Source organism: Nothoprocta perdicaria, unplaced genomic scaffold (assembly GCF_003342845.1).
Source record: "Nothoprocta perdicaria isolate Ctin4 unplaced genomic scaffold, notPer1 scaffold_12, whole genome shotgun sequence".
In the NCBI taxonomy this organism is placed as follows: Eukaryota; Metazoa; Chordata; class Aves; order Tinamiformes; family Tinamidae; genus Nothoprocta; species Nothoprocta perdicaria.
This window is the reverse complement of record NW_020454316.1, coordinates 6,109,514-6,132,156: the sequence shown is the minus strand read 5'-3', so window position 1 is coordinate 6,132,156 and position 22,643 is coordinate 6,109,514. Positions and strand designations below refer to the sequence as shown.

General features: G+C 36.7%; 1 protein-coding gene across 1 annotated transcript in view; it reads left to right on the top strand.

Annotated features, from left to right (window-relative positions):
• TRRAP (transformation/transcription domain associated protein) overlaps window positions 1–22,643 on the top strand; it is an 82,217-nt gene that overhangs the window by 47,063 nt on the left and 12,511 nt on the right. Inside the window, exons 53-64 of the mRNA XM_026054200.1 lie at window positions 42–179; window positions 550–662; window positions 1,293–1,428; window positions 6,716–6,907; window positions 9,629–9,824; window positions 10,087–10,352; window positions 11,093–11,193; window positions 14,165–14,366; window positions 15,591–15,755; window positions 18,159–18,249; window positions 19,892–20,091; window positions 20,781–21,042. Coding sequence (XP_025909985.1) covers window positions 42–179; window positions 550–662; window positions 1,293–1,428; window positions 6,716–6,907; window positions 9,629–9,824; window positions 10,087–10,352; window positions 11,093–11,193; window positions 14,165–14,366; window positions 15,591–15,755; window positions 18,159–18,249; window positions 19,892–20,091; window positions 20,781–21,042 — 2,062 coding nt within the window. The remainder of the gene's footprint in view (window positions 1–41; window positions 180–549; window positions 663–1,292; window positions 1,429–6,715; window positions 6,908–9,628; window positions 9,825–10,086; window positions 10,353–11,092; window positions 11,194–14,164; window positions 14,367–15,590; window positions 15,756–18,158; window positions 18,250–19,891; window positions 20,092–20,780; window positions 21,043–22,643) is intronic.

Below are 22,643 nucleotides of genomic sequence, written 5' to 3'. Positions count from 1 at the left end.
ACAGTTTGACTGCAGAGGAATATGTGTTGTTACTCTTCTAGGAAATATTGGATTCCCTTGCTGAGCTCTACTCCTTGTTGCAAGAGGAGGACATGTGGGCTGGACTWTGGCAGAAACGCTGCAAATTCCCGGAGACAGCGACAGCTATTGCCTATGAACAGCATGGCTTCTTTGAGCAGGTACAGGCTTGATATTAGAAGCAATCTGAGTAGTTCTACGGCCAGGTTGAATATTCAGGTCAATAAGCAGCTATTCTGTGTATTGGTAATTGATTTCAGTCTTATAAAGTAGGAAATAGTTTCTCTTCTGACGGAAGTAATAGTTTAGGCTGTGTAAAAGTTAGATAAAGAAAGATTTTTTTTTGAGCACTACTTCTGTCATTTAGGAGTCTCAGTTTTTTTTACCACATTTGTAAAGTTGCCAGGTCATATCTCTTAACAGAATTTCTTTTTAACTTACAATTATGATCACTTTTTCTAAAGAATAGAATGTTGAGTTCACATATATGTAGCAGATGGAAAAATAACGCTACTTTGATATTTTTTTTAGGCACAAGAAAGTTATGAAAAAGCAATGGAAAAGGCTAAAAAAGAACATGAACGGAGCAATGCTTCCCCTTCCATCTTTCCTGAGTATCAGCTTTGGGAAGACCATTGGATTCGGTAAGGCTTTAAAAGCTGTTGCAGAGCAAGACTTGATACATTGCAGTAGAAGAAAAATACCCTGCTGGTTTATAATAAGTTACTAGAAAAAAAAACTAGTTCAGGATATTTAATATACAGGGGAAATATGAGGAAATAAAAAAGAAAAGCTATACTGCCCCTCACTTTAGGAGATCCTGGGAAACTGGAGCATGGTGAAAATATAATATTGGTCAAGACAGACTGGGTTGTGACCAGTATTTAGTCAAAATTGGTCAAGACAAACTGGGTTAGAATTTATTTTCTTCTCTTCATAATGAATGTTCCCGGAAACACCAAATGCAGCTTTTCATTTATGCTGTAGGTGACCCTGCATGTGCAGGGGGGCTGGACTAGATGATCTCCAAAGGTCCCTTACAGCCTTAATGATTCCATGATTATAGCCGGTAATAAATTAAAAAAAAAAAAAAACAAAAACTGCGGTCTTCCTATTTGGATAAAATTTCTGCAGTGTCTGCAAAGCACTTCAGACAAACTCAGATGCCTGTATTATCCTAACAAAAATCACTGGTGGTTATTTCCGTTTTTTATATTTATTTATTTATTTATTTATTATAACCAATGTGCCACCATTTTTTTCATGATTGTTAGTTGTTCAAAAGAACTGAATCAGTGGGAACCTTTGACAGAGTATGGCCAATCAAAAGGACATATAAATCCCTACCTAGTACTGGAGTGTGCATGGAGAGTCTCTAACTGGACTGCTATGAAGGAAGCTCTGGTTCAGGTGAGTAAGTGGTTTTATGACTCTGAAAATGGTCTCTGCTRATATTTAATTTCCTTGTTGATTTTACTGATTATATTTCTAGCAAGTCAGTATTGCTGTTCATTTCATAGAAACAGTAAACTGTTCTTTGGAAATTTTCTTTGATGTCCCTGCACGCAGCTGGATATTTTGGCAACCAAAGTATATTATTTCAACAGACAAACTTGGTTTGCTTTTGTGTCTCTTCATTAAGCTGTGGTATGTAAGGAATTYACATTTCTTAAATAAAAAACAGTTTCACAATTAGGGCAGGTAAAAAGTTTGGTGCATGGAATTGAGTTATTAAAAAGCAACAAATGTTTGTCCCAGAGTGCATACCAGCAGAGATACCTGAAGGAACAGGTGATGGACCCTTACAGATATATGATATTAGACAATCTAACTTACAGGTATACAGTTTAGAGAAGACTGGGGAGATTTCTTTTGTATTTTAAGCCTTTGCAGGAATGAAAGTTCCTTTTATGAAATGCAGTAAGATGATATGTCAATTGCAGTCCCTGTGGACAGTGTAACTCTGCTCCCTGGTCTGAAACACAAGAGCTCAATGCCCTTGGTGTTTTCCTGTTTGATTCAGCACCCGGAGGGCAAAGTCAAAGTGTTCGCAGCCTTTACTGTTCAGAGTTAAAATGCTTAAACACAATTTATGCTGTTCATCTGCACTGTCCTTGAGGGAGGAATAGGACAAATGTATAAAAAGGTGAAAATCAGGGAATTGTCAATTAAATTTGGTTTATGTTAATTACCTTTTTGTATCTGTACAATATTTACCCTCTGATAATCCTCTGTTTCAGGCTTCTTTGCTAGGAGATTTAAGGTTATTCATGGATGGCTTTTGCCTGTCTTTTGTTAGCGTGTTGTACCTTCCTGAACATCTCTCGTATTCATTTTCAGAAATGCACCAGTAGCAATATATCTTTCTGAACATGCATGCGCTAGGTTTTGTTGTTCTCTGTGGTACAATCAGCATCATGATCAGCTAAAATGTTTTCCAGCTTTTGAAAAGGCAAATAACAGCTGCTCTCTGCAATGCTTTGCTTCTCTTGCCTTTGCAGCTCTGTCTTTTTCAGTCAGGGCATTCTAAGTCTGTGGCTTTATGGCAAGGGCATTGGTGAAATGCTGTAGAGTTGTGTGATTTGATTTGATTTATCTTTTTTTCCCCTTCTTTCTCTACCCTGTTGAACTACCTAGCATTTGTAGAAATAGAAGGCAGCTTCCAGGCGTCAGACAAAAAAAAAAAAAAAAAAAAAAATCCACTTATTAGAAGAAATAGAAACTGGTTTAAAACTTACAGATATCATAATTTCAAATGAAGCTTTACACTCATGGGTTACTTGAATGTAAGTGGTCTACTCTGCATCCATCACTGATGTGCAGACTTTCGGGCTGGCAGAATGCTACCAGGCAGTGAAAAGAGCAACTCCCAGCCCTGAGAAAGCAGCACATGAAATCTCTGGAGTTTCAGCACTGGTTGGTTGGAGAGGCTTGTATACATTGCAGATTGTGCCAGTGGGTATTATTTGAATGAAGACAGTGACAAATTCAAGGATGTTTATTATATATGAGGGAAAATGTATTGGGATTATGTATGTAGCCTAAGCCATTTTTCTTTTCCTAATTTACAGCTTTGCCTAACAGAGGTATAATGGCAGGTTTGCTGTTCTTGTAGTGACAGTATTCTGTGATACACTCCGAACAGTACATCCAGGGATTACTTCTTGTATCCATCTGCTTTAGTTTTCTGTTTAAGTACTCAGTGCTTTATTACTGTAAAGTAACTGCTGGATTTCCGATTTTATTCTCATTTGGGGTCTACTTTAGTTCCATTCCAAATGAAGCTCATTTGATTTTATAGCACATCCATTAAGCATCATTTTTAAATAACTTGGAAGTACCAGGGGTCAGAGCAAGTGTGTTTAAGGCTGGARTGTGGAGATGTAGCTGGAGCCTGAGAGGTGAGAGGCAAAGGAGGAGAAAATGAGCTGAGGATGAAGGAGGYTGAGGGAAAGCAAATGGGTAAGGAATGGCAGGGGTAACTGGGCAAACAGACTGAAGCAAGAATTTGGGAAAAGTGATTTCCTCTGGAAGATAAGAATTGTGTAAAATTAGCAGAGAGGATAGAGGCTAGAGGATAGAATGAAATGTTGCAGGGGGCGTCAATATTCATGAAAGGTGTTTGAGGTCTGTTGGTTTGTTTTGTGAATAAAGTTTAAATGGATAGAAAAATATCCTTAAACTTACTCTCTGCTTTCTGAGGGGAAAAAAGTGGAAATACATAGATAACCCTTTCACCTCAGCAAATTTTGAAATTTTGACGAGTTTTATAGTATGCCAAAGACTGGCCATATTTTCTCTAGAAATTCTAGAATTATTTGTGTGTATGTGCTTTCGTTCCTGTTTTTTTTCTTTTTTTTTGTAACTGAAGTCACTTTTATTCGGCGATTAAAGTGGTATGTTTTTAATTATTTTATTAATATGACTTTAGAAAAAGACACCCTCTTATAGTAAATTGATTTTTTTTTCTTATTTTTAATATATTATTAGTCAGTGTAGAAGCATAAACTAAATGCAGACCTGGCACCTGAAAGGTGATAATATTGTGTTAAGTCCCAAGTGAAAAGGAGCTCGCCCGTCTCCTTGCAGTACTCCCTTGCTATAGGCTCAGACATTACTGGAATTATTCTGTTAAAAGGGCCAGAGTTCAATAGGGACTGAATTACATCTTTGAAATATGATTTCCCCGATAAAGCTGTGAGTAGAGCCTTGGGCAGCATTGTTTATATACTGCAGGGATTTATCCCAAAGAATTAGTCTCTCATGTAATTGGGTTTAATTGTTTCATCATTACGGTTTTAAATCAAGTGGTGAATCAGTGTCCCTTAGTAAAAAATATTACATATCCCGTTAAGAGCTGACTGTCTAGTTTCGTAATATCTGCAAAACATAAACATGATTATGAAAAATGCCGAGCATCCTTTAATTCCAGTATCTTGCAGGATTAAGTTCCTGCATACAAAATACCCTAATGCTGTGTTTGTGTGACAACTTATTTTTGCATGATAAATATGCTGAATTGTGAGTGTCTCTCAATTTCTTCAAGATCGGGCTGAATATTATTTTTTAATGTCTTATATTTGTCTTCTGTAACAATTTCTTTGTCAGAAAGCAAAATACCTAGGTGCAATCAATATGTTTTTCTTTAGGAGCTAAACTAGGAAAACAGTGGAAGTCCTTTAATTGATTAAAGGCAGAATTGTCTTTTGATAGAGCTTAAATTAAGGGTGTCCAACCATTGCGACATTTGCAATTGAATTTTCCCATGTCTGGAGTACTAATAATTCAAAAGAGGTGGTTGTCTCTACAGAGGGCCTTTTTTATCTATCAGTCTTTGCAAGCAGATCTTTTAAGTGGTAAGCTTAATGGGCTACAGAAATTATCTAACATGTGATAGGTAGGTTTTAATTAATGGTGTTTTAAAAAACACTATTTTGTTCACTATTTAAGCTTGCATCTTTATTGGCTAGTTGTAATTGGCTAATAACATTTTAAAGCCTAAAATAAGAAGTATTTTATATGTTGTATTTTAAGCCTAGGGTTATAACGCAATGAAGTTTATCACATCTGACAGGTTCTGGTTTTGGTGGCTTGCAAGTAGAGTAGAAGTGACAACCACAAGTAAGTGCTGATACAGTTTAGCTGCAATTATAGTAAATGAGATTTTCAGTAATGAGGCATTTACTACTGGACTGAGAGGAAGATCCTGAAGCTGTGAATGGAGCTTCTGTGGCTGTACTCACATTCTTGTGTAAGTGTCAGGACACATGTTTGCATAAATAGTAGGATGGGAAAGAGTAATTGCTTCTGTGCTGCTGTACCTGCTACTGCATATTTATTGATATTCTTTCATACTGCTTTTTTTCTTTTAAAAAAAAAACTTTCAAAAACTTATATTAAAAGTGCTATTTTATGACGTTCTGTGCTTATCCACAGGAGTGATCAGAAAAGATGGCAACTATATATCAGTTTCCTAAATCCTTGTGAAGCATTTTTAATAATCTACCTGTTAAAGTTAAGCTGTTAAAATACCAAGTGGCCTTTGATAGGACCCAAGACTCATTTCCATTTGCTCTCATTGCCATTGTGTTTAATGAGCCAGTAGATAATGTAATAAAAAAAAATTAAAAAAAAAAAAAAGGAGAGAGAGAGAGAGAGTTTATTTGTAAGTGTAGGATTGCTACCTGGCAATTTTTCTTTGTTGGCACAGACATAAAAGTCTGTTGAGGATAAGCAAAAAAAAAAAAAAAAAAAAAACTTGAGCTGGTTAAGATACAGTATATAAGATAAGTATATATGTAAGTTAAGATACAGAATTTTTGCATATAAAGACAAAAAGAGGTTGTTTTGAAAGGGAAAAGGGAGAGGTCAAAGACATCAGGATTTCAAACGTGCACTATCAACTAGGGGGTGATTAAGTGGGCAGAATTTCAAAGGATGCACTTGTTCTGAAAAATCTTGTTAGCTTTTTTTACTCTGACACTTGCATGCACATGATTGCACAGTTCAAGTGTATTGTGCAGTGCTGTCTTTCAGAAAATGGTTTTAAATTTTTTTTTAAATTCATTTTTAGCACTTTCACCTGATTTTGCACCTGTCCTCCAGAAATTATTTTGGCTTGAATTGGGATAGTTTTAGATCATTTTTAARTTAACAGCTGTTTATTCTCATAAGGTTGGTAATGTCCTGGAGTAGGCAGGTAAGAAACGTCATGTTGGCACAAGGTGTTTGCGTGTGCAGAGTTGGTTCCTGTAAGCAGCAATTTGACATCTCTTGTTCGCATGGCGCTGAAGTGTTTCACAAGGTAGTAATGCTTCATCTGCTGAGGAGCATCTTCTTTTCTCTGCATAGGGTGAACTCGTTTACTGTGAGCTTCATGCTCCCCTTGCAAGAGAGCTTGATCAGCTGTCTTCACTACAGTTGTCAGTATAAAAATATCCTGCCAGCATTTTGTGTGCAGGCACATTTACTCTTATGCTGAACTTGCAATATATTTGCTAGCCCATCCTTACCAAAAACTTCTAGAGAGCAGAAACATCTCTAATGTCAGAGATTTCAATATTTTAGCCTTATATTTTTAGATACAGAGCTGAGAGTTTATTTAGGAGTAATTTATTTTTAAATTCCAAAATTTTCTGCACTAAAGCAATTTGAGCATGAATAGTCTTCACTAGAGCCTTTTCCGTTTGATTACCAGGTGGAGCTGAGTTGTCCAAAAGAGATGGCTTGGAAAGTGAACATGTACCGAGGATATTTAGCCATCTGCCACCCTGAAGAGCAGCAGCTGAACTTCATCGAGCGCCTGGTGGAGATGGCGAGCAGCTTGGCCATTCGGGAGTGGCGAAGGCTTCCCCACGTCGTGTCACACGTTCACACTCCCCTCCTGCAGGTGAGGAGAACAGTTGGTTGGTTTGGATTGTTTTCCATAGTGGGTTTCAGGAGTTTTAACAATTATGGGTATGGAGTGTGTTTTAGTATATAATATGGTTGGGTTTTTCCTAATGATATTTTCTTCTTAGAAATTGAAATTGCATTTTGCACTGGTAAGGCAGGAATTTTTAAGGGTCAGCGTTGTTGGTGGATATACTTGCCTGGAGCTGACTGCCAAAATTCTTGTCTGGAAGATGGGACTTGGCGTCCAGGTGCTTCCAGAAGCTCCTTGGAGGCATCCAGGTACCCATGCTCATCACTGCGTGGTGTGGCTGGAGTGGGGTAAACAGGGACCTTGGATTCAGCTTGCCCTGCGGTAGGTGACCTCGACTAAAAGTGCTTCCGGTTTCTCTTCATTTGAGGGCTGCCTGTGTCCTCAGCTTTACTGCTAATGGTGCATGTGGCTGAGCCCAGCTTGTCACCAGCGCAAGCCGTTCTATCTCCAAGGGGAAAAACGGGAATATCTCTGTGTGGTATAACCTGGGACTGCATAACAGGGATGCACTGCTAGGTGGATCAATGCCTAGAAACCTCATGCAACTACTTGGAAGATCCTGCTTTTTCCACGCTCCAGTCAGCCTAAGGTTCCTATATGAGATCCAAGCTTTCCCTGTGTGTCATGCCCAGCACGATCTGTGGCTACCTGCATCCACATGCTCCACGGAGGCTCTGAGGAACAGCTGGGCCTGCAGCAGCGTTTGTGCCACATCCTGCACCTTTCCCCGGCTGTCAAAGAGGCATCAGCAAGAGCGAGGGAGAGGAGGGACACAGAGTGTTGGGAGGGAGCAGCGGCCAAGGAAGGGGCTCAGCTAAATGCCAGAGTAGGGAGCCACATCCTCTGTGAGCTGCTCACCACAGCAGCCCCTCTTGTGTTGCAGTTAATTCCTTCCTGCTAAGTTTTCATTGGTACTTTCAGTTTTTTCCTCCCTGCAGACTGGAGGTATCTACAGCATGAAAGGATTAGCCGTGCAGTATGAAGTGTTTAAAAGCTTTCAAATATCAATTAAGGCAATTTTAAAAAATAATCTTGTATGTATATATCTGCCTTGAAGCAATGATAAAATAGGCAGTGAATGACAGAGATACAAATGCAGCAGTGAATTTGCGCTGCAGTAATTACTTTTTTTCTTCTTTTTAATATCAGATAGCATGTGATTAAATACCTGTGAGAAAATTAAATTTACGTGATGAATGGGTATAGGATGAAGGTTAAGCTATTGCGAGAGCTGATACTGCGATGATTGTAGGAAAATATTACTTTCCTTAATTTATTGTGTTTCAAGAGATGTGACTCTGTAAATTTGGAGTGGATTTTTTTTAAATAACTTATCTTACTGGGTTGATTAACAGTGAATACAGCTGTTATCTACTGAGAGGTAGCTCGGAGAATACTATGTTGCTTTTATTGTACTGCAGGTAATTAAATTTCAGAAGTTTGTGGGACTTTTCTTCAGGTTGTTGAAGCTTAGCACAGTGTCTGCTGCCCTTAGGAAGTTAGGGACTGCTGCTGTCTCCTGTTTACTCCTTTCAGCAATTTGGGAATATTGGATGTCTCTGAAAAGCCATTCTTGGCCCAAGGAAATGCTCAAATCTGAGGCTGCTGCAGAATGGCTTGAGGCAGTTGATTCAGGAAGGCATGACTTAAAGTTTGTGTGCTGCGGGTCCTGTAGAGAAGGACCAGGGAATTTATGCTATTAAAAGTTTTCTTTTAATCAAAGCAACATTTAAAATGAGTATTTCTGCCTTAGTCTGCTGCTGAAGCAGATTGTGTGTGCCACCACCAGTGCTTTTCTGTGGTTGGTTTTGATATAGTAGTTTTAGACTGTGGGCTGGGTCTTAATGCTAACCGAAATGTTTTTAATTTTTCTCAATACCAGTATCATGCTATTTTTTTATGTCATGTGTTGAGATCTTCCCTGTGACTGCGGCATTGTGTATCCTGCCAAGTACATGGGGCACTGAATGGGTTTATTTACGTGTGGGAGAAAAGGAGCACGAGGGTTGAAGATTGTGCAAATTCAAAGTTTCTTTCTTTTTTTTTTTTTTACGAGGGGAGGGCAAAATGCTTTTTATAAATCATTTTGGAATAATTTATGAATCATTGTGGAATAAATTATGAAAACATGAGCAGCTCAAAATAGAGGAAAATTTTATTGTTGCTCTCCCTAGGAAAGACATAAGTTGAGCCTTTCAGGTAAATCTGTGGCTTTATGGGAAGAAGACATTAACTGTGTATCAGGAATGTCTGTTTATAACTGGATAAAGTTAGTGTGTTAAGTTTGCTCAGGAAGAGGTGCACGTGCAGTAACAGCTGGATACTTCCTCTGTCTCTCTGGAGAAGATGCCTAAAGTTACACAGTGGCCTTTGAATGGGAAGGTGCTTTATGGCAATTGATATTTTAGTTCTGTTTTATTCTTTTATGTTTTTAAGACTGGCCAACATTGATAAAAATCCTATGCAGGTGACTCAGTGGCTGAATTTCATAGATAAATCAATGACTAAGTGATGAATCAATCTCATACAGGGTGTTTTTTTTTTCTTCTGTTTTTGCTTGATGATTAAAATGGTTAATGGTGAATTAAATGTGAAAACACTAGTTGAGATATTTCCCTAGTAATGAAGTCAGCCAGCGGATTGTACTGTCCTTCATGATGATTTATATTGTTTAATGTTTTCTAGGCAGCACAACAAATAATTGAACTTCAGGAAGCAGCCCAAATAAATGCAGGATTACAGCCAAATAATCTAGGGAGGAACAACAGCCTCCATGATATGAAGACTGTCGTAAAAACTTGGAGGAACAGGTTACCTATTGTGTCAGATGACTTATCCCATTGGAGCAGCATTTTCATGTGGAGACAACATCATTACCAGGGTAAAACTGCCTGGTCCAGCATGCATTCATCATGTAATTTTCCAGACAACACATTGTTTGAAATAAGTTCTTTGTGTTCTTTTTCTTTACACATACAGGAATTCTGTTGATTCTTCAACAAAAACAACTGATTGTTTTTGCTGAATTTTCATCTATCCATTCCATTTTTAAAAATCATTATTTCACGTGTATTTTTCTTGTCAGATTTTGCTGCATACATAGCTTCATTTATAATGACAAATATTTCTTGTTTCGCCTGTAGCCATTGTAACTGCATATGAGAACAGTTCTCAGCACGATCCCAGTTCCAATAATGCTATGCTGGGAGTTCATGCTTCTGCATCGGCGATTATCCAGTACGGAAAGATAGCGCGGAAGCAGGGGCTGGTCAACGTAGCTCTGGATATTCTGAGCCGCATTCACACCATTCCAACTGTGCCCATTGTGGATTGCTTCCAGAAAATTCGCCAGCAAGTCAAATGTTACCTTCAGCTGGCAGGAGTCATGGGCAAAAATGAATGTATGCAGGTGCGTTAGCTCTGTCTGAAATTGTTGTAACTGAGGAGAGGGCCAGGGGAGTTCCAGTGATGTGCAGTGATTTGAATAGGTGACACATACGCAGAACAGGGTCTGAATTTGGTTGATCGTGTTGTGAGTAAATGGATAAAGTTGTCTTGAGTAACACTATTAGAGTTGAAAGCAAAGAGTCACTGTCCTTTTTGAACTGAATACTGTGGTTATTTTAAAAAATAGTCAAAAAGTAAAGGTGAAAGATTTTTAAAAAATCTTTTAAGAAATAAAATTAACAGACTTCAAAAATAAGATTTGTAAGATAACCAATGCTATCACAAGACTAAGTGAGGGTTTTTGAGTGGCTTGCATTCTATTGCATTGTATGAGTGATAAGTAATGGCATACTGAAGTGAGACGAAGCAAGCTAAATCTATAGGAAAAAAGAAATGTGACAAGGCAATACAAGAAATGGCATAAGCTCAGCCAACTATAAGGTGGAAATACGATAATTCATCATCAGGTGAGCTTTGACTATAATGTCTAGTAGTTTTGCATAGGCTAATGAGGATTAAAGTTGGTTTCAGTCCACATTTTTTAAAGGATAATTAAATAGAAAATAAGTTAAAAACAGTAGAAAATCATGATGCTGTTTAAATTTCAAGAGGGTATTTTGGCAGTTCTGTTTTTTATGGCACATCATTTTGATAGAACTTCTATTTTAGAAGACTTTTCTTCATTAATGCTTTTTTTAACAGGGTCTTGAAGTTATTGAATCAACAAATCTGAAGTACTTCACCAAGGAGATGACTGCTGAGTTCTATGCATTGAAGGGAATGTTCTTGGCCCAGATTAACAAGTAAGTGTGTTGGCTGGAAAAGGCACTAGCACACGTTTAAGAAAAATGCAGCTGACTTAAGCACAATATTTAAAGCAAGGAAGTTGTTCCATATGTTTATACAGACTAAAATTTGGCACAGYTGTTAAAGTACAGGCAACTTCTGGTTGCTGTGCAGTTTAAAGATGTAAAGACTAGTAGTATTTCTAAGTATGATAGGAACAGTAGCTAAAGTAAACGTTTTAAAATACAATCGTTTTTTAAAATTTTATTTATTTCAGTTTTGGGAGGAGGGTATAGGGTGAAGAGAGAAAGGATCTACCCAAAGCTTAACAGCTTAATACATTTTTTTCCTCTGGTTCCATGACTACTTTGTTAGTCAAACTGGTGCAGATTCGAGTAATTTTTTAATGTAGTTGATGAAAGGAAGAGCTTAAACTCTCTCTTCAATGTAATTTTCATATACAAAATTAAATAAAAAATGCTATTCAGTCTGTAAGCTTAGAGCTGACTGAAAATATAGCATACCAGTTTTCTGTTTCTGTATCGTTGTACATTGTATATATTGCTCTTGTAAGCTATAGCTATTCAAGGCATAAGTAGATGTTGTGGCATAATTCAGAGTCTTAGACAAAGCTGCTGCATCATCCAATATGAAAATGGGACAAAAACTCATTTCAGATAATTGAATTGGAAAGATTAATGTGGGATGTGTTGGAAACATCTTGCATTACAGCAATTAAAAATACCTAAGTGCAAACATTGCTTTCAGACAGCTACCTTTCTAATATTCTTGCTTTATGCTGTCAAGCATATTATTACTTTGAGGAAGATCTCTCTTTAATCCAGTAAACAAGTATCTCAGCAGTCAAATTTTGCCTGATGATACCTTAAAACCTTCAGATTTCAGTGGCTTTTTGTGTGCATGATTTTTAATAGCAGTATTGCTACATGCTACATATAGGTGGAATCATGCCTTTACCACAAACAGCAGACACTGAATAAAATCCATCAGCTTTTAAGTTATACACGTCAGCTCTACATAGCAATTTAAGCCGGGAAATGATGAATATCTTCATCTGTGGATACAGGAGAGAATTTTAAATAGGCAGAATGTAATTACTTTGATGAAAAGTGCAATGTTTTTTTTTTTTTTTGAAGGTGGCAAATGAGCTTAGTTGTAGTCCAGGTATAAAGATTTCTTCTTCCTTGCCTTTTATTTATTTATTTGCTCTAGTGCAGGCCAAAAAACCCAAATAGCTAAAACTGCTCATTTCTTCAGAACAGGACTGGTAATGGGCTTTATTTAAGACACAGTTCTGGTTTATTTACGGTTTGTAAATCTTGCCAAAAATAAGCACAGACATATGTTACACTTTAGTCACATATGGTTAGGAAGAATGGGCAAGGGTTGAAGTGCAGCCCTTGGGACTGGGACTCCTGCTCCTCTGACACTAGCACAAACKGTGGGCTAAAGGTCACCTGTGGTGTTGCAAATCCCTGAGCTGCCCCTTCTCTGAGCATGGGGATAGAAACCATATTAAAAAAGCCATCTCAGGTGTCAGGAATGATAGATAGTAGAAAGGGAGAAAAGAAAATCTAGTGGAAAATCCTGTTGTTGTAAAAGGGAAACAGAGATACCAAGTCATTTATCAGGCTGCTCCCRGGGCAGCCTGCTTTGAGACCTGAAAGGACAGTGCAGGAAGCCACATGAAAAAAAAATACTCATGTAACACAGAAACTAACCTGCACTTTGACAGATAAAGTTACTTTTCCTTCTATCGTTTTAACCCATTAGATTAGTCATTTTAGTTTTTTTATTCTTGCACACTGTGATCCTACAAGCTAATAATATTTTTGTATTTTTAAGAATGAGACAAACAAGCAGTACTTGGGTGCTGTAAATAAATGCTTATTCTGTAAGAGAAAAGTGGAACACTTCTGTATTAAAGGATTGTAGAATGCTTTAAAAGCTCCTCCAATTCAGTAATGTGTATGTGAGTTTCCTCATTCTTTATTTTTGTGCCTGAAATGTTAATGCATATTCTACAGGATTACATGGATTCAAGAATTGTATTTACATTGGGATGAATCGTGCTAAACTTTAAACTAGGAGCTTTTGAGGCATTCTAGAGAAAACTTTACAATTATCAGGCTAATAAACTAAAACAGATTTTTCTGAATCCAAGAGCTGTATGACTAGTCTTCATATTCATTCAGTTTTTACTGTTGAAAAATAAACATTTTAGCTATGGAGATTAGAATCTGACTTTTTCTAGATGATTTTGATTGTAATTTTTTCATGTCTGGTGTAGACAGTTCAGTAAGATGTAGTGTACCAAAGAATAACTAATGACATCTTCCCAAATTTGCCTCTTTTTCCAAAGTGTTAATATTTCTCTTTGACCTACTTAATTGAAACAGACTCAGATTGAGTCAGTCATAATGATACAGATAATAATGTAAGCCATAATATAGCTGCTATTAAATAAAAGAACTTTTCAGGTAAATGAAAGGGAAATGCAATGTTTCTTTGATACGCTTAACACCGTCTGCACTCTTTCCTGTAGTGATTATTCCTGTTGGGATATCATTAGTCTGGGATATTCTAGATGCTCACAGGATCAAGGAATAAGAGGATAAGTGACAGGATAAGATTCATTGCTAGGCTGGGATATCATGTTTAGTAGTAGCTGAGCACTTAATAATAAGCTGTTTTTTATTTCTAAGCAATGAGAGTTTTTTAGTATTTTAGGGTGTATCTGGATATTTAAAATGTTTATGTAATTGTTCCCATTATGAAACATTTTATTTCATAGGTTCTGCATGTTCAAGAAAGCAATCATAACAGCTTGTTAGAGAACTTAGTGGAAAAGAATCATTTAGTATTAAAAAAAGTGGTTGAGTTGCCCTATTAGATTTCTTCTGCCTCTTAGGCAATGCAATAACTCCGTATTGATTCAAACGGATATTCACCCTTGTCACAATGCAGGTCTGAGGAAGCAAACAAAGCTTTTTCTGCAGCTGTGCAGATGCACGATGTGCTAGTGAAAGCCTGGGCCATGTGGGGAGATTACTTGGAGAATATCTTTGTGAAGGAGCGTCAGCTCCACCTGGGTGTATCTGCGATTACTTGCTACCTGCATGCGTGTCGTCATCAGAATGAGAGCAAATCAAGAAAATACTTAGCAAAGGTAAGATCTAGACATTACCAAAAAAATAAAATAAAAATAGAGCTCTACCTCTTCAGAAGAGTCTGGGTATGTGTCGATATGCCCATTAGAGGAGGTTAAGTTACTGCCTAGCAGGTTTAATTTAGGCTCAGAGTTTACAGATGGCATGTAAAGGATCATTACGTATGTCATGCATTTTTCTATTTCATCAAGGTATCTTTTTTTTTTTTTTTTTTTTTTTTTTTTTTTAACGTGGATCCCTTTTCTCTGTGAGAGAAAGGGGAATATTCCTTATATTCAGCATCTTCGCTATATGAAGCAGTGGTCTGGTGCTTTGGAAAGTATCATTATCTGTTTATCATCGAAATGGATATTGTATTAGCTTTCAGTTTGATATTGCATTTTTCTCAAAACAGGCTTTTTCTGTAAGCTTTTTTTGTTTATTTCCACAAAATTTTGCTGAAATTTCTTTGCATGAGATATGTTTCAGTTTGAGTATATTTAATATTCCTCATGAAGAAAACTTAAAAACTACTGACAGACTGTGAAAATTGTTCTGCTTTGAATGCAAAACAAAAAATTTTTTTTGAAAAAAGTTTATTATTCTCCATGTAGGGTTACATAATTATAAATGATTTTTAACTCCACATGAGCCTTCTTGAGTTCTTCTGCTTTTTAATTTGAACAAATATTTGGCAGGCAAAAGCATAGAATTGATGGCAATTTCTTGTTCTGCTTTTGCATTYATCCCTGTATAGGCCCCTTTTCCAGCTTGTTACGTAACTAGGATCAACTTAAAGGGGTGTCTCTTCATTCTTCCTCAGTAATAGTAACCATGAATTGCTACAGTTGCGATGTCAGTTTAATTAGTTTAATCTTTATTTTACCAAACAATCTTCAGACAAAATAAATGCTTAATTTTCGGTCCAATTTTGTATATTTAGTACTTTAGTCACCACATTTGTGTTCTCCTGTTAACTATTAGTGCTGTATTGTCAGATCCCCAAGTTTTACTTAAGCTTTGGCTCTTGTGAACATTCCACATAACACAGTATCATATTAATAAAGTGTCATTTTTTTCCCTGAATAATCCAARTGGGGATATGGTTTATCAGGTATGGGTATACAGTTGGACTCAATCTTCAAGGTCTTTTCCAACCATAATGATTCTATGAATCGGTGGCTCTAAATGACACATTCTGAAATTTTTTAAGCCATGAGATGTGCTCTTGAAACTATTTTTAGGTTCTGTGGCTCCTGAGCTTYGATGATGATAAGAACACATTAGCAGATGCGGTGGACAAATACTGCATCGGTGTCCCACCTATCCAGTGGCTGGCCTGGATTCCCCAGCTGTTGACGTGCCTGGTTGGCTCCGAGGGCAAACTTCTTCTCAACCTCATTAGTCAGGTAGGTACAAAGAACATTAGTTCTTTCTTTTCAAGTTGAGATGTAAATGTTTTTAAAGGCAAATTAAGAGAATGCTAAGCTTTAACAACGGTACTGTTTGTAACTGCTGTTGAGTGAGCTTGGGTGTGTTCATTTCTCTCTGCAAGCAGAATATTGCTATTTCCAGAGTGAGTGTTAATTAATGAGATGAAATCCAGTTAAACTGTATGCCATATGTGCGTGAAACGTTATGGCTTTCCCCCTGAAGTTTATTATGATATGTTGTGAACATTATAGTACACATATACATTTGGAAATGTATAGTTAAATGCTTGTAATGTAGGAGAAGGGATAAAGAATTTATTGACTAAATTGAGAAACTTTTATTAGTGCTTTGTTTTTTATTAGATGTGGTAAAAAAAAAAAAAAAAGAAGACTGTTCTGGATGTCACCATAAGGAAGCTTTACAGAGACTCCATATATTTTCATGCTGAGTGTAATCCATCAAGTGATTGGAAGAATAAGGATAAAGTTTAGAGAGTTAGCTGGAGAATCCAACTTCCTGAATTTGTACCTGCAGACTGACAGATGAGCTTTGGTTAAAATTGCTTTGGATTTTAAGATTTTACTTTCTTCTCCTGTCTGTTCTGAAGCTGAGTCAGTGGAACAGATAGTGTACCTGCATTTCAGTATGAATTTGCTATTTGTGCTTTACCTAGACTAATGGAAAATCTGTGACACTTCTGTTTGTGTGTTTTCCAGATAGTTTTGTTGTTGCTCAGTCTGAACAGGATTCAACATTGTGTTTTTAGAGGTGTTACCTGTTCACTGACTAGCTTAAGCTCTATTTTAGCACACACTAACTTTGGAAACATTTTGATATGTCTGTTGACTCAAGTTAGTCCRAATCTATTGTGAAGCCCTGTTAACATGCAAGTGAACATATGAAGSTCTCCTATTAACACACAGATCTACAGCACTTCACAGTTCCCTGAAAAAAAGCGCAGGAAAACTGCTGTTCTGCATTTMTCACCTGGGTGTTTTCTTTCCTTTCTTCCACCTTGGATTTTTGATGTCAAGCTTCCTTCGTACTTCTCTTCTTTCCCATGCTTTGTTTCAGATCTCTGAGAAGACATTGTATATTCTCATAGAGACGGAATATGTCCCATGTGCTTGTGCATATAATACATGTGTAATGTGTGTGTATGTAGGTACACATATGTCTTGTTCTGTTTCCCCCTCTCTCTGTAAAATCCAAGTGAAATTTTGAAGAGGTCATGCACCCAAGTAGCTTGAGGAAGCAAAGTGATTAAATCAAGACAACAGATTGATATAGCTTAATATTGTCTTGCAACACCAGTGTGCTCATGTGCTTCCTGACAGCAGGCAGATAAAGATATTTCAGTGAGTTGTAGAGATTTCTTTGTTAAGCTCTACTGTGTAAAATTTTCAGAAGGGACCGTCTATTCAGAAGCCCTACTGTGGGTAGAGCTCAGGCTCATAAATATCAGATAGTTTTGATAATGTTGCCTTGAATCTTTGGGTTCATAAAAGGAATATACAATTTTAAAAAACAGTCTGTGTTTTACTGATGTGAAATAGTATTTTACTGATTTGAAACCAGAAGTTTGCAGAGGTAGTAGAACCTGGCCTTTACAATTCTATTTACTTGATGCCAGCATGAGCCAGACATATGATATGTTAGTAGTTTGGCATCAGTATCGTATTACTGAACAGTGAATTGCCTGCCACTTACCATATGCATTTGAATGCAAGAACAATACGTAATTTTATAAAATTGTGGCTAGAGAAGTCTCTTGTCATGTCTTAAGATGTGCTGTTATCATCAGTAATGCTTAACTGTGTTATTTCTTTCCTTTAATAGATACTGAAATTTGTAGATTTTAAAGATGATGTTGAGGGCTTTTCTTTTTTTAATAGAAGCTTTTTTGTTGTTGTTAAATTGGTATCCCCTTACATTAAGTGCTGCAATTAGGTGGAGTATAGTTGCTCTCTAATGGGCCTTCTTATCATGTAGTATTGGGCGCTGGGAATTGTGGTCTAATTTAAAGCTGAGATTGTGCCATTATATCTGTTCTTGTTCTATTATGTGTGTGAGTAAGATCTTTGAGCTGGCATGGGTTCTCTAGCATTATGTTGCTTTCACATTTATTAGGCAATATGATATGGAAGCCCTAATTAGATGTGCCTTAACAATGTAAGTAGAGAGTCACCATTTAATCCTTTTTAGGTTTCTGTTACTGAAGTGGTCTTTAATTTCCTAGTTTTCCATAAGCTGTTACTTAAAATGAGAAAATAATTACTACTGATGCATGTTCATTTTAAAAGGGGAATCTCTACCTGATCTATCGTTAGTTTTCATTAACATGAGAAAATAGCAAATGTATGTRTATCTTCAAATAGGTGGGAAGAGTATATCCCCAAGCTGTCTACTTCCCTATCAGGACCCTCTATTTGACCTTGAAGATAGAACAACGAGAGCGCTACAAAAGCGGTGAGCTTGATAATGAGAAAATKGTTTGGGCTTTTTTGGAGATCACATTTTGTAGCTTAGTCAGTGCTGGGAAAATAGCCATGATTAAGTTGATAGGTTTTGTAGAGAACGGAAGAGAAAATTCTTAATAAACTTTGTTTGGGTTCTGTTTGTTTCTGTGAGGTTAAATTACAGATGGCTTGACTTGTCTTGAAATTTTTTGAATAAAATATTTGCCAAGAAGAGTTCCATCTACTTCAGTCTTGTCATCCTCATTATGGGAAATCACAGTCTTTGCTTTTTCTACCTGTGGAGATAGAAAATTCATAGATTATAAATACAAGAGAGAGTCATTGTTTTCAAAGTAAGCTGTTCCTGCCTAATTTTAATCAGAAACACGAACCATGTGGCATTCTCTTTCCATTTGAATGAGTCAGACATCTAAAATAATTTAACCAAAGACTAGTTCATGTACCTCGAGTGAGATAAACTGCTTCCTGTGAATAATCTGTGCTTCAACATTTGACAAAAATATTTCTTATGAGTAAGGCTCAAGGAAAATGAGCATCTTAGTTAACACAAAACAGAAGAAATTTCTGTTCTGAGCAAATGYATGGGAAGTGGGGAGAACACTGAAGAATCTGCACATCACTTTTTCAAGATGAAATCCTATTTCTAGTCTCCATATGATGCAATTCTACAAACTTACCTGTTCTTTTGTCCCATATAATCTCTTAGGAATCTCAGGAAAGAGAATGGAGAAACTTTCCTTTCTGTTCCTTGTAAGAAAGTGCATTGTTTAGTTAATTGCCCGTTTCACTTGTGAAGCGGTCCATTAAATTTCTGCATAAAAATGTAAATGGCACTACTTACTTAAAGAATGCCTCATTTTTGTTGGATGCTCATTTGGCAGAGGAAGAAGTACTCGCATGTAAGACTAATACAAGATATTTTTTGTTAATAATATTTTCTTTTGATTCCTTCACTACACTTGTACCCAGCAAGAGAACTGTACTTTGTTAAATTCTTCCAACTGCCAGATACAATGACAGCTAATAAAAGCTTTTTATCTAGATTGTGGCACAAACTTATAGGTGTTTTGGAGGGCTAGATGAGGTCTCTGATCATTAAAATCTGATATTGTTTGAAGTAGTGGGTGAGAGTCCGGTCAACCAAAACTCTGTGTGTAATCACTGTATAATACAGCTGTTGTGTGAGATGCACTTTAAGATAATCTGCATGTTGTTGGAATCAGCATGTTCACTCCTGTTACATGTGAGAACTTAGCAAAAGAAGAGAGGAGTGTCAGAATGAGTGTAATTTAAGTAATTGAATCCTATATGAAAAGATGCCAATTACTTCAAGAGCTCAGTTCAGTAGTATAAAAGCTAAAGCTACACCTCTTGTTTTTGAAAAATGCTTATTTTGCTCTTACTTCAGGAAGTCTGTACCACTGAACRCCATTTGGAGTAGAGTTTTTTCTTTCAATAAATCCTAATTTTTCTGTGACTCATTAGATAACATATGATTAACATTAACATCAACATAGAGTAAATATAAAACAAAATTTGGAACAATTTATTTCATGCAGATGTATATCAAGCTTATCAAAGTTCCTTTAATTTTTTTACTTTTGTTTTGTTTTTACTGTTATGCTTTCCAGATTCTGGGCAACAACAGCCAAGTTCAGTTGGGAATCAGTCCCATTCTGCCTCCGATCCTGGGCCAATCCGAGCCACCGCCCCAATGTGGCGGTGCAGCAGAATTATGCACATGCAGCGGGAGCTGCATCCAACGCTCCTGTCTTCTCTGGAAGGCATTGTAGATCAGATGGTCTGGTTCAGGGAAAATTGGCACGAAGAGGTATTTGGCTTCAATATGACTTCATATTTATGTATTTTCTAAGGAAAAGTTGTCAGTGACATATTTAGCTAGAATTATGTTTAAGTACTAAAATATATATATTTGTTTTGATCACTAAACTGATGTATTCCTGCAACTGGCAGTTCTTATTGGGGTTTAATTGTTTCTGGAAGCAAGAGAGGCTTCCCGAAGTTATTAGTATGAGAAATGCCTCAGCTGTTGCTTGCATTAACCAAAAATTTTTATTCTTATGCTAAGTTTTGGAGATGCTATTTTTCCTCTTGATCTGGTGGTCTGACAGCTGGTGATTGTTGTCCAAAGTTTGAGTAATATCAAAAAGTAGATGGACATCTTACTCCATTTTTATTATTGCCTCCCAGAGTAGTAGGCTGTTCTGTCTACCTGTCATACACTTCCTAGCACCTGAGGAAGGTTTCTTTGTACCATATTGGTGTTCACAAAACACAAAATCTAAAACCTAGCTGCTGTTAAATACTGTTAAAGACTCATCACGTGATACAGTATTTTTGCTGCTTAGTTTGCTAATTTGCTGTGCTGATGAGAATCACTGCTGTCRTTCTGTATGACCCTTTGATCCCTTTTAATTATACAGCTTTAAGTAAATATTTCTGAGAGGATATTTTTGCTATATATAATTAAATATATATATTTTTTCTTTTAATCCTTAGGTTCTTAGACAACTGCAGCAGGGCTTGGCAAAGTGCTATTCAGTTGCCTTTGAGAAAAGCGGAGCGGTTTCAGATGCCAAAATCACTCCTCATACGCTCAATTTTGTCAAGAAGTTAGTGAGCACTTTYGGAGTAGGTCTTGAGAATGTGTCTAATGTGTCCACGATGTTTTCCAGTGCAGCCTCAGAATCACTAGCCAGGAGAGCACAGGCCACAGCTCAAGATCCTGTGTTTCAGAAATTAAAAGGACAATTTACAACAGGTAAATTTTTAGAACATATTCTTATTTTTTTCTTTTAATCTCTGGAGGAATTTTCCCCTTTCTCCCACTTACCTCTTCTTCCTACCTTTTCCCCTTGAGAGAAGGTATAGAAAAGAGCAACTTTCTGCAATTGAACAAAATCTGGAATATTTTGTCTATTAATTTCTCTGTGGAGTAACTGAGTTTTACATAAATTTAAACTTCAGTAGTATATTGCTGTATGCTCATTTACACTAGCTGTGATCAAACTATGTATGTGTTTAAAGATAAATTACAGTAGTTCATTACAACATTCCTGAATTTTGTATGGTATTACCTGCCAGAGATGAAGAAAATAATGGTGTCTCCTTTATGCTAGATGACAGAGTTTAATGAAATTTTCACTCTAGAATCTCAAACTAATAGTATTGTGTGAAGTTCTTCAACATAGGCTGTTTGTGATGAGTAAAGTTACTTTAGTGTTTTGGATAGCTAGATTATAAAGACCTAATTACACAAATTCAGATAATTGTTAGGTGCTAAATTGAATCGATAATTTTAATCAGCTCTAATAAAAAAAGCCACTTCAGAGAAGTAGCTTGTTTGCTTCATTCAGCTCTGTTTATTAGTGGAGTTATATATTTGATGACTATCTGGTCTTGATTGAATGATGAATATCTGGTCTKGATAAGAAAAGCCTTTCTACAATACCATGTGTTTTGGGTATCTTGCTGAAAAGTGTTAAGACCATATCAGCTGCATATAATAGAAGCTGACATTTATTGGCATCAGTGGATTGCCAGGGCAGTGAGGTTCTCTAGTCCTATCTACACCTACCAGTGTTTCCTTCAAGAGACCTGTAAAATTAGATAAAAAGGAAAAGTTAAATTTTCCTAAATGGAAGGATTCAAGCTAATTATGTGTTCATAATCAGAAACATAGAATTTCAGTGAAGATCTGGGTTTTCATCATCTTCTGAATCCACCTTTCTCTTTACCTTCCTGGGAGCCTCACTTGGATGATCCTGCAAGTGTTAAACTCCCTCATCTCAACTCTCACAGCTCRTGGAAAAATATCCCCTTTCCATGTCAAGGCAATTCCTCTGCAAAAGTTAAACTTGCATTGAAAAGTTAATCTTTTTAGAATTCTAAGTTAATGCAACTTTAAATATTTGAGGTCAGCAGATACTGATAATTCATGGAGTTGGCAAGCAGAGTTTCAGGATGGGTTTTTGTGTGGTCGTTTTTTGTTTATTCGATTTGTTTTCCCCCTTTAAGCATTTTCCTGATAATGTGAAAAAAAAGTGAACTGATGGGAGTCTTGTGAAAGCAGCTCATAGCTATGACCTACATACCTTGTGCATATTATGTATTGCACGATGTCCTTTTGAGCCACAACAGTTGCATGACAGTGGATAATGAAAGTCCTGGACCATATGATTAAATTTAATGGATGAAGGCTACTAGGGAAGGAGGTGGTAGCTGAAACATTTTGTGTGCCTGTGACTGAAGATGATAGGGAAATGGCATACATCTGCCCTTGCTTCTCATCTATAGTAATGGTTTTTATCTCTGTACAATGCATTAACACTCTGGGCACTTCTTCATTGCTGTAAATGTTGT